This window comes from Schistocerca gregaria, chromosome 2 (assembly GCF_023897955.1).
Source record: "Schistocerca gregaria isolate iqSchGreg1 chromosome 2, iqSchGreg1.2, whole genome shotgun sequence".
NCBI lineage: Eukaryota > Metazoa > Arthropoda > Insecta > Orthoptera > Acrididae > Schistocerca > Schistocerca gregaria.
The window spans coordinates 83,900,724-83,913,157 of NC_064921.1; the positions used below are offsets into that span (position 1 = coordinate 83,900,724).

The 12,434-nt window shown below is 41.4% G+C and overlaps 1 protein-coding gene across 2 annotated transcripts in view; it reads left to right on the forward strand.

The window, feature by feature from the left end:
- The window catches only part of LOC126335600 (farnesol dehydrogenase-like), a 245,386-nt gene that overhangs the window by 191,179 nt on the left and 41,773 nt on the right, over window positions 1-12,434 (forward strand). Inside the window, exons 4-5 of one of the 2 annotated variants that reach the window (XM_049999053.1) lie at window positions 7,469-7,598; window positions 10,847-10,976. The exons of the other annotated variant lie outside the window; for it this stretch is intronic. Of the exons in view, the coding sequence (XP_049855010.1) occupies window positions 7,469-7,598; window positions 10,847-10,976 (260 nt within the window). The remainder of the gene's footprint in view (window positions 1-7,468; window positions 7,599-10,846; window positions 10,977-12,434) is intronic. 2 annotated transcript variants of the gene reach the window in all.

Consider the following 12,434-nt stretch of genomic DNA (forward strand, 5'->3'; position numbering starts at 1 on the left):
GCACGAATCAATCGCTGCATAGCAATAATAGACACACCACTTTTCATGAAGCTGTCATAGACAAACACTAGACGTTGCAAGTCCCATTGCTCCATAGTGACTGAGTAAATGAAATGGCGTCTTGTGTGGATCAGAACTATCCCCACCACGACCACCTCCCACCACCGCGCCCTCCGTACTACACAGTTCAAAACCGTCGGTCTCCCGTATGTCACCCTATATAATCTTTGCTGGTTGTTCTGCAGAACATATGACGTGAAACCCTGTGTTCCTCCTCCTACGAGAAGTTTCATGTGTATGAAGTTTGGACATGTGTCTTCCCATTGTATTACTACCCCTGTCTTCAGGGATTATGTACATCTGTTGCATGCGAACATTCCTTTGGCCCCTCCTATCTTTGTAAACCGTGGCGAGGTCTACTCTCCCTGCTCAAAAGATTGCTCCACTGCGTGAGAAGAAAATCCAGGAGTATAATACCCTGGTTGACCTCACATATCGAGAGGCTAGAAAAAAAAATGACCCTCCTAATCCCATACAAATGGCACAGTCTTATGCTACAGCTGAAACATCGACGGTGCCTTTCTCTGTTGTGCCTCTTACTAAGAGGTTCCTGCTGGTCCACAACCAGTCTCCAGCTGGTGGCTGAAGGAACCACAGGCTACTGGCCATAAGACTTCTTGTTCTTCCTTTGTCACGGGAACCAATTCAGGGACACTTTCCCAGTCCTCATCTTCTAAGAAGAAGAAGGACAAAAAGAAGTCCTGATACAGAGGAACACCAGTGGCCCCTACGCCACTGGACTTGGCATGTATTCCTTCTGTGCCCAAGGCTGAGATCGCAGTGGCCCTTGGGACACCAGGTGCCCCAGGAAATATGACACAGAACCTATGTCATAGGATCCCCTGACGTCTCAACAGGTGGCAGTACACGCAGAACATGACCCCAAGTCGTAAATTAGCGCCTCGCCCCCACAATATTCAGTCTGATCCTGCATTGGAAATGTAAGGTATTTTTTCCCCGCCTGGATGAGCTATGACAGCTTTTAAGCACTTGTCCTGCATTCTGTATTGCCATCCACAAAACATGGTATCTGTCAATTCAAACACCTGCCATCGTAACTATGAAGATTATTTTAAGAATCACACTGACCTTGAGAGGGCATCGAGTGGAGTTTGTATTTAATTTATGTGGTAGAACTCTGTACACAGTGACTTTGTGTCTCTTGCCACCCCACCTTTTGGCTCATTAAACAGTGGGTGAAGTGACTGTTTTTTTTTTTTTTTGCTCCCCACCACCTGAATTTATTTAATGCTCCATTCAGAGCCCTAGTCCATTGCCCTGATATAGGTCCAGGACCAGACTTCATACACAACCAAATTATGAAACATCTCTCAATGGATTGTCCGCATCACCTTACCCTCGTTCCAGATCCGATTAAAGAGGGCGTTTCCCACCTCAGTCGAGAGAAAGCACGATAGTTCCAGTGCTGAAAATGGGTAAGGGCCCACTAGGGATAGCCGTTACTGACGTTCTCTGTAACTTGCTCGAATACATGGTGAGCAAGTGGCTGTGTTGGTTCCTCGAGTCTCAGGGCCTTTTAGCTGTATCTCATGGAGGTTTTCGCAAAAGCCATTCCATTGCTGATAATTTGGTTCACCTGGAGTCCACCATATGGATGGGCTTTGTACGTTATGAGCACGTCATCGCTGTTCCTACAGATTGCTTATGAAAAGTCACGGCGTCACCACATCCTTCCTGCATTACATGAGTGGGATCCCTCCTGATCAATCAAGAACCTTCTGCCACTCTGTATGTTCCTGCTTCAAGTGGGAACTTCACTCAGTACGCCTTAAATCCAAGAGAACGTGATGTGGCAGGGCTGTGTACTGAGCATCCCGCTCTCTCTGATCGCAATCAATGGTCTAGCAGCGACTGTGGCATCTTCGGAATCGCCCTCCTTATATGCCGACAATTTTTGATTATTGCTCCTCTGGCATGGGTGTTGCTGAGAGTCGCCTACAGGGTGCCATACGAAAGGTGCAGTCATGTACTCTCACCCATGACTTTCGGTTTTCAGCCACCAAGACTCGTGTTATGCTCTTCTGTTGCTGTCGTACTGCCAATCCACACCAAGAGCTCTATGTAGACGATCGATTACTTAACTGAGGTTGAGACACAAGGCTTTTTGGGACTAGTCTTCGGTTTCCAGCTCATGTCACTTCCCACTTTTGCTAACTTAAGGGAAAGTGCTGATGATACAACATAATACACTTTGCTGCCTCAGTGACACTAGATGGGGTGCGGCTCCACTAAGCCATGATTCTGTCCTGTCTGATCATGGGAGTCTTGCTTATGTTTCAACATCAGCCCCAGCACAGCATATACTGGACTCCATTCACCATTGTGGGCGCCAAATTGAGACAGGAACCATCCAAAATAGTCCTGTGAACAGCGTAATATTCAAGGCTGGAGTCTGTCCATTACCTATCAGGCGCCAACAACAGCTTGTGGATTAAGGTGTGTGCCTTTGTAACTTCCCTCAACGTCCCAACTACCATGTTTTCCCGGAAGGAAGCTTGCCACTTCCTCTTCCTCCATTGTTACCTCTGATCAGGGAGGTATCTCATCTGCCTCCATGGCTTGTTCTCTGACTTTATATTTGCCTAGAAGTCTCCTGTAATCCAAAAGATTCCTCTGACCTCACGAGTTTTCACCTACTGTTCTTGGTTGTTGTTGAGACATATCTCGGTTCGGAAATGGTATCCACCAATGGCTTAACAGTCACAGACAAACAGGTTTTCCATACAAATTTGCATGGTGCACTGAACTCCACTCTCTGACAAATGGTTGCAATCTCTCCACTGCTTGTCATTAAATTAGCCCTTAGCCATGTTTGATCTTGCACTGGCGCGATGTAACCCTCAGCAGTCTTCAGGCTATTCACCAGAGCTACTTTCCTCACCTGCTGGTTGTAGCTATCCAGGATCTTGCCTCTGACTTCCATCAAGCTGGGTGGCCAATCGTTTTCGTTTGCACCCCTGGTCATTTTGGGATTTTGGGAAATGAACGAGCTGACCTATTGGCCAAGCTGACCACCAGGATGCCGATTCTGGAAATCAGAGTCCCAGAATCGGACCTTCGACCGTTTACATGCCATCAGTTTCTGGAAGGCTGGAGCTCAGATTGGTCTGCACTGATCTCCCCAAACTAACTGAGGACAATTAAGGAAAACATGACCAAATGGCAGTCTTCCGTGCATGCTTCACCCAGGGAATCCATCATCCTCCGTCGACTCCACGCTGGCCACACTGTACTGACCCATGGCCACATCCTCAGACGTGAGGATCCCGTTCACCGCCGTCGTGTAGCCCACTTGACGGTGACCAACTTACTCAGATTGCCCTAATTTGACTGCTTTGAGGCGACATGTAAATCGTCCTGACATGCTCCCTCTGGTGCTAGCAGACGGTGCCAAAACGGCTGATCTGGTGTTACGTATTGCTTGCAAAGGTGGTTTCTGTTCATCCCTGTAAGAAAGGGTGTTTTGGTCTCATTGACTACCTATGGATTTGGTGGGGCATCCGGGAACCCCTCTCCTGCTCCCACTGCTCATCCTCGCAGGGTCCCTTGTCAACCCTTGCTTCAGGGTCCAGCCTGGCCTCTACACTTTCTAACTTTTTATTCTCGTTATTATCTTTCATTTCTTGGTTTTAATGCCTTGTGTTTGCTGATCTTTTGATGACTTGTCTGTGCTGTCTTTTTTCCGGGTTTTTATCTCCATTTTTTAATTGTGTTAGTACACTTAGGCTTTCCAGGATTTGCCTTCCGCTTCCTTCCATTGACGACCACTCCTGGTTTGCCACATAAAGGATGAAGGGACTCATGACCTTGCAGTTTATTCCGTTCCAATCCAAACCAACAGTCCACCAGAAATATCTGCAACTATATTAGCAGGCCCCAGAATTCTGGTGACCCCCATCTCCACGTTTACACATCTGTTCACAATTGTGGTATGATCATACAGCAGCTTCAGCGGTCTTTAGGACTTTACTAGATTCAAGTAAATTAGCCAAAGCTCTGCACGATTGAAGTCACAGCCATAGTAGTTCTCCTGCTTTCTCCCGATCATGCAGTCACTGTATTCACACGACTTCATTACACAGAATGAATAAGTTAGGAAGTGGTTTATCAGTGACCTACATAGCCTTAACAGCTAGCCTTCCTAAAGCCTTAGCGTACTTTCTTTGAAATTGATCTCATGTACCAGTTAAATGTTCTTGATGTGTGTGTAACAAAATGTAATATTTCCTGTTAATCTGTGCGCATCTAATAATGTGTAAAGAACTGGATTTATCTGGGACATTTATTTACTTGTGTAATCAGTAGGTCCTCTCATCAAATAATCAGTACAATAATTGTGGAAATGTCAGTAGTTGGAATTCAATTCTAGGGCATCCCTATTATCAAATTCATTAACTTTATCTCTGTTGCATAACTTCATTAGGTATTTGGATTTAAAGAGGCGAGCTGCCTCTCATAGGTCCAGTTAACCTAGATCAGGAAGTTAACATGTGACATTTCACGTAAAATGGTTTACCCTTTCCCAGGATAGAATATATTAACAGGATAATACGGTGATGCAGTCAGCAAATCGTTCAAGATTAGGACTGGTTAACAGGAAATTAGGTAGTGATCGTGTTTCTTTGCAAGCACAAACATAGAATCATTACTAGCATCAATACTTAACACATGTTTTCTCTTTTAGGTTTGTGGGTTCTGTTCCACTCCAGAGCGCTTCGCTTGGGTTAATAGCACCGGCGATAAGTTTCGAGAGGTTACTTTTACGTCTGTGGCAGTAGGAAATGTTACGGCGAGTGTGTTACAGGAACTGTGGTTGGCGTAAAATTTTTGTCTTCGATCTTCTTTGTTTTCAGTGAATGAAAACTAAAAGCCAAATTAGATTAGAAAGAATTTTACCAAAAAGACTCAGTCAGAAATCATGGAGGCAGAAAGAACAGAGAATAAATGGTGGTAGTCAGAGAACAGTTTATGTTTCCTACTGAGCATTTATTCATAAGCAACACTGTAGCGGAGATAGAATTAGTAGACTACGTAGGACGAGTCAGAGATAGTGATAGCATGAATGAGTAAGGGAATACGATGACATCACCACACGTTGACGCGACTGTAAAGATGAGAAATTATGAAGTAGAAGAGAGTGACAGAAGAAACACCACGCCATAAAGAGATAGTTAACTGAAACCAGCCACTCCACCACCTAGTAGATCAACGGATCTCAGGATTCCAGAATCAGTCAAAAATGTGGATAAGGAGGTTAGTCAGGTAGAAGAAATTAAATAAAACAAAGAACTGTCTAAAACCGTTGAAGCAGAGAATAAAATATGCAAGGGAAGAGGCAAGAGAGCCTGCGAAAGAAACTCATGAAGACATTAGGAAATTAACAAAACAGACACATGAAATAACGATATAATTAGAACAATTCCCTAGCTTACAGACAGAGATCGGCAGAATATAAGACAGGTAAGAATATCGTGAAAAGTGGATATACTTGACAGAGATGGTATAAGAACAAGTAATAAGATCGAATATAGGATTAACAACCTGCCGGAAGTCATACAAACACCACTACGTTTAGCTACAAAGGAGTTAGAAATTAACTGCCTCACAGTTGTAGAGGAAGACGTTAGGAAAATACCCAAGCGTTCAGATGGAACGGGTCTTATATCGACTGCAGACTCTACACAAGAACATAACTACAATAGGCACTAAATAAGTGATAAGAGAAAAATATCGAAAATTTGGAGCAAAACTCTGGCGGATTCAGGGTGAGAGTAGAGCTGCTACTTGGCTGGCAGGATGAGCCTAATGATGCACATAGCTGTACCCCTGTTAGACGAACTCATGTACGTAAAGCAAGTAGCAATAATTGATGATGGAGTCTGGGTGCACAACTTACGATAAATTCACGAAGCATACATGGAAGTAGTAACGTATCAGTGGAAGCAATAAGGAAAGCATGACAGTAACAAGAATTTGCTTACAAACGCTCCTTCCTGGATCCGTAATTCCAGGCGTACAGTGAGGCACAAACTACACTACTGGCCATTACAATTGCTACACCACGAAGATGACGTGCTACACACATGAAATTTAACCGACAGGAATAAGATGCTGTGATATTCAAATGATTAGCTTTTCAGAGCATTCAGACAAGGTTGGAGCCGTTGGAGACACCTACAACGTGCTGACATGAGGAAATTTTCCAGCCGTTTTCTCATACACAAACAGCAGTTGACTGGCGTTGCCCGGTGACACGTTGATTTGATGCCTCTTGTAAGTAGGAGAAATGCATACCATCACGTTTCTGACTTTGATAAAGGTCGGATTGTAGCGTATCGCATTTGCGGTTTATCGTATCGCGACATTGCTGCTCGGGTTGGTCGAGATCACATGGCAGTTCTAGTATAATATATTTGTCCAATGAATACCCGTTTATCATCTGCATTTCTTCTTGGTGTAGCAGATTTAATTGCCAGTAGTGCATTATTGTACATCGATGTCAACCAATCAAATAATAAAGGCTTGCTGCTTCTCACTTTTTTATATGTAAATCAAATTAATAATCCAACGAATCTTGTTCAGATCCTTCGGACATTTCTCGGATTCAGTAAGAGAATAATAGCAGTATTTGTAAAGTCAGGTCACCTTCTTATTGTCTGATAAGCAATACGTCTTACATAGAGGTTGCACTTCAATAGCGTAAGGCAGTCCTGGAACAGTGAGAGCGGAATGCGGACAGTGTGCCAGTAAACGCCCGTCTCAGTGACACACAGTGGGTTAGCGCCTACCTCCAGGACAAAAAGCAGTGGTGTGTGTAGGTGGGGGGGGGGGGGGGGGGAGGGAAGGGGAGGTGCTCTAATGTAATATTCCGTTCAAGGTACTCTTTCCCCATAGCCGGGTGATGGCTTCAATACGTATAAAGAACTCGATTCCGGCTCGCCAGTTTCAACTACGTTCTCACAGCTAAAGGGGCCGGTAAAGTCCTTTTATTTGTTTTTCTCTTATAGATATGACTTTTTCTTGTGTTCAGTGACACCAGCAAGAAGGACATGCTATATCCCTTACAAGTCATCATCATCAAAATTACTGAACACGAATCGTTCGTGCAGGTAAAGAAAGAAGTCGCAGGTGCTTGTGCAAGAGATGAATCGGATAATCACTCGTGACGCGTGTTAATTGATTTCACGCACACAGGAACATCTCCCGGAAGACTGTTCCTCCTCTCCCCCACTCTCTCGGTCTCGCTATCACCAGATCTACCAACATCCGCTTAGCTCCTGAAAATTTTCACCGAGGCTTCTGCGACTCTCAACTGTAAATAAGTTAGCATGTTGTTTTCAGAATTTTTTTGACACGGTTTCCATGTCAGTAATTACGCTGCCAACAGCTGCTCCAACGTCGGACTGGAAACTGATGCTAGATGTGAACTTGCTGGGGCTAAGCATATGTACAAGGGAGGCCGTGCAGGACATGTTCAAGAGAGGTGTCGACGACGGCTTCATTGTGCACATTTGCAGGTAAGAGAGCGCCGATGTTTACACGACTGTCGAAAAATAACTCTACTTCTTTTTTTGAGTCATCAGTCTTCTAATTATGTTTAATGTGGCCCGCTACGACTTTCTCTCTTGTGCCAACCTCCTCATTTCAAGTAGCAATTGCACTCTACAGCATCAATTATCAGTTGGACGTATTGTAATCTCCGTCTTCCCCTACAGTTTTTACCGTCTACAGCCCCTCTCCTACCGTAGAAGTTATTTCTTGGTGTTTTAACATTTGTACTATCATCCCGTTCGTTCTTCTTGTCGATTTTACGGAGACCTTGCTCATTCCTTATGATTTTACCTAACTTTCAAAATACTTCTTCTGTACCAGCTACTAAAACGCTTCGATTCGCTTCTTTTCCCATTTTCCCACAGTCGATGGTTCACTATCATACAAGACGGCGCTCCAGACGTGAAGTGTCAGAAATTTCATTTTAAGGCCTATATTTGATACTAGCAGAGATGGTCATGATGTCTACTTTGCCTGCGCCCGTCTGAGTGTTCCATGCTCCTTTCTTGGTTTTCTATACGTTTTTTGTGGCCACAGGGTAGTAGAATTCCCTATCTCTGCACTCTACACTGTGATCTACAATTTTGATGGTAAGGTTCTTACTAACTTCACTTCTGGTAGTCCTCATTAGGCCTACTTTCCTCTTCCTTCAGTTTCAGTCCATAGTCTGTACTCATTAGACGATTAATTTCATCCTATATATACTGAAATTCTTCTTCACTTAGGCTGGGGATAGCAATGTCATCAACGAATCTTATAACTGACATCCATCAGCCCTAATTTTTAATCCCAGTCTAGAAGGTTCCTTTTATATCCGTCATTGTTTCTTCGATTCATAGACTCAATAGTAGGGGCGAAAGACTGCCTCCTTGTCTTATTCCCTTACTGATCTGAACACTTGATTCTTAAACTTCCAGACTTATTTTCCCCCTTTTGGTTCTTGTAGATGTTGGATACCGTCCGGCTTTCCTTATATCTTATTCCTATTTTTCTCATGTTTTAGAACCTTATTTCTATTTTTCCCATATTTTAGAACACCTTGTACCATTTCACCACTTTCAAAGTCGACAGTTAGTATGTAGATATATTTTTCTTTAGTTTTACTTCCGTGAACAATTTCAACGTCAGAACTGCCTAACTGGTGCCTTTACCTGTCCGAAAGCTACACTAATCGTCATCTATTAGACCATCAGTTTACTTTTCCATTCTTCTGAACATTATTCGTGTCAGAAGCTTGGATGCATGAGTCGTTAAGCTGATTGTGCGGCGGTTTTCGTACATATCTGCTGTTACTATCTGCGAGATTGTGTTGATGATATTATTTCGAAAGCCTGGAATGCCTCCAAGATCACAGATACAACATACCAACTTGAATAGTCGCTTAGTTGCCACCTTCACCGATGCTTTGAGAAATTCCGATGGAAATTTATCGACCTCTTCTGCCTAATTTGATTTTATATATATATATATATATATATATATATATATATATATATATATATATATATATATATATATATAGCGAGAAAATTATTACGACGGCTTTACATCTCGTTACAACAGTGACTCAGTATGGAAAAAAGTTATTAATAAAGTTCACAGTTGCATTGCCGCATCAGGCCTTATAATGTGTTAAAACTTGCAAAACATTAAAATAATTATGAAAAAACAGATTGTGGTTGCTCAGCCATAAGAATATTATGTAACAATCTGGGACACTCATGCTGCCTTCACAGTACATGTACCTATTGAGAATTTATAGTAATTACAAAAACTGCACATCACCTTAGTAACTTATCTACAATTATTCATACAGATGACTGATTTTAAACGTAGTTCATTATGGAGATTTCTGGTGTCAGCTTTCATTTGGCACATCATATGAATATATTGTTCAGATGGGTCATCTGTTACTAACTTTTTTAACTGTTGTACCTAAAATAATTATAACTTTTAATATGTTGGGTCTAGAATTATGCTTAAAGTTGTAGCGGCCTCGACTCAATGACGTGACTTTTATGGTGTGTTTAGACTTTCTGTAGCACGTCTGTATAGTACGTGACGTAATTTTAGTAGAAATGTAATATTCACTCTCTCATTTCAACCATCTGTATCCTCCATAGTCCTGCCTCCCCTTGCAGGCGAGCGAGCTTGCTCCTGCATCCCAGAGCAACCCATACCCTGTCACTCAGCCACCAGCGCTACCTGAACGCTTGTCTCTGCCCGCTTGCCTCGACTGGCTGGAAATAGTCCTGCCAGCTATTGATTGAACACCATTGCAACTTCCCCTGCGAGCCAGACTGTCCTTAAGGACACAACATGTCAATAGCTCTCCTCCATCGAAAGCAATATTTGGCGACCTTCCTACCACGAAATCACCAGCCAGTCACGCACTTCATTTGATATTCCATGAAGTCATACTTTCGTTAGTAAGCGTTTCTGTGATACTGAGTAAAATGCTTTCTGGAAGTCAAGGAAGTGAAGAAATACTGCTTTTATCCCTTGGCTTTCAGGATGTGAGAAAAACGAAACAGGGCTCAGTGTTCAAACGTAATGAAATATAGTAAGACTGTACAAGAGATGGATGTGTAGAATTCTGGACGGTAATTTTGTGGACCACCTCTCTTACCTTTCCTGTAGGCTGGTCAGACATTTACTTTCTGCGAACTACCCGACACAGTTATTCATTTGAGGGACCTACAGTATACAACAGTTAAGAGGGGCTAATTCGTCTGAATATTACGTGTAGACATTCCAAAACTCCCTGCAGTCAAATGTTCAGTTTCACTGATATCAGTTGTTCCTCACTGCCAGTGACACTAATATTCATTTCTCTCATATTCGCAGTTGTGTAAGAATTAAACTGGGCTAGTGTTCTTGGAATGTCTTCAGTAAAGGAAAATGTGAAAACCTTCAGCTTTTCTGCTTATTTCTTGCTATCCTCAATTTCGGCTTCTTCGACACCCATGAGTGTCTTGAGACTAGCTTTGGTGGCACTTACAGCCTCCAAATATGATAAAAATTTATTGGGATTGGTAAGAAGTTTTTCGTTAGAATTCTACTACCTGTACCGACTGAAGGCGTCACCATTTGTCCTTTCGAGAGCCACGCCTGTCATTCAGGATCCCTATGGCTTTATACCTGTTGTGTTACGTGATTCGTCTGAATTTTTTGCTTTGACTATTACAAAGGTATATGCCTCTCTGTTTGCTAGTATCGCCGGTCACGTGCCAATACATGACACTGAGTACTCCATGTACTATGCCAGCAAGGTAGCTGTGAAGGCGCTGCTTGAAGGACTAAGAAAGGACTTGGTTGCTAGGAAGAGCAATATACGAGTTGGAGTAAGTACACTGCACTGATTCATATTGTAAATACTGTAGCTTAAAAGAAGTATATGAATTAATGTTTTTTTCCCTATTCAGTTAATTAACAGGAGTAGAAAAAAGTCGACATCAGGTAATCGCTATTTCCCTTTAGCACCATTTAATGTTTTGCAATTTCTTAATAGATACAATGGAATGCTCCCTTTCTCTATGTGCTCAAAGAACGGTCTTTTTATCATTTTGTAAATATGTCTACAGTTGGTGTGAAAACAGAATTATGCTGTTTATAGAAAAAGAGAAGCTAAAAGGACTCCTTGGTACTTCGAAACATTAAAATAATTAAACAGCTCTCGGCTAGCAAAAAGCTTTGGGAATGTGGTAACGGACAGGAAGCCCTGTAAACCCGTTCCATTTCAGAACATAGTGCATTCATCAATGTGGTACCCCTAGAATTGTCTAGGAATCCGTTCCATTTCAGAAAACAGAACATCTGCAACAGTAGCATCAGTACACTAATATACCACTGAATAAAATTTATGGATTTGATTGATACCTATTTTTGTTCACAAACGTTTTTTCATGTCGATTTTTGTGATTTGAAATCACTCTATTACACTAAAATTTTCAAGTGCAGTCCTCTGCTTTTAGAAATGAAATGGTATTTTGTTTTATTCTGGTTGGTACTAAAATTGTAAGTGAATTATCGTTTTCTAATATTAAATAACAGACTTATTCCAAAACTCACGAATTGATTGGTTGTGTATTATTGTATTGTTCAAATGAAGTTTAACTCTGTATACTGGTTTTTACACTAATAAGGGTAGTAATACTAAGTATGATATTTTAAAAATACTTTGTCTTGTGTGTACTTTACCCTAGACAATACAGCTTGTCACATTGCTTAAGAGACGTTTGATTTTATGAGTAATCTATATCTTTCTCACAAAGCTGGTATGAATATTACAAATTACAGAAAAGGAACCATACTTAAACTGAACAGTATATAATAACCTTCTGGCGAAAGGTACTAAGTGCCCAAAGCAGGTAAAAAATTAAATTTGTTTTATGCAACTACATTGTTTCATTACATAAATGTTTACTTTACCTTGTTTCCAACGTGATGAGATACATTTAGGTATTTATGCTTACGTAAAATCGAACTTTTGCTATATATATATATATATATATATATATATATATATATATATATATATATATATATATATATAGTGTGTGTGTTGAGGCTTACTGGGGCTCAACGCCGAGGCTATCAGCGCCATTTTTGCAATATAAATGTCATATATACGTTAACAGTTCTTTTATGGCTCCTGAAAGATTTCTACTTTTGAATAATTTAGAATACTCATTTACGATTATGCACTATTATTTCATAGATTTCTAGGTCTTCTTTGGAGACTGTAGATAATCTTTTTGTAAAATACTACCAATTGATCTTTATGTAACACATTTTTTATG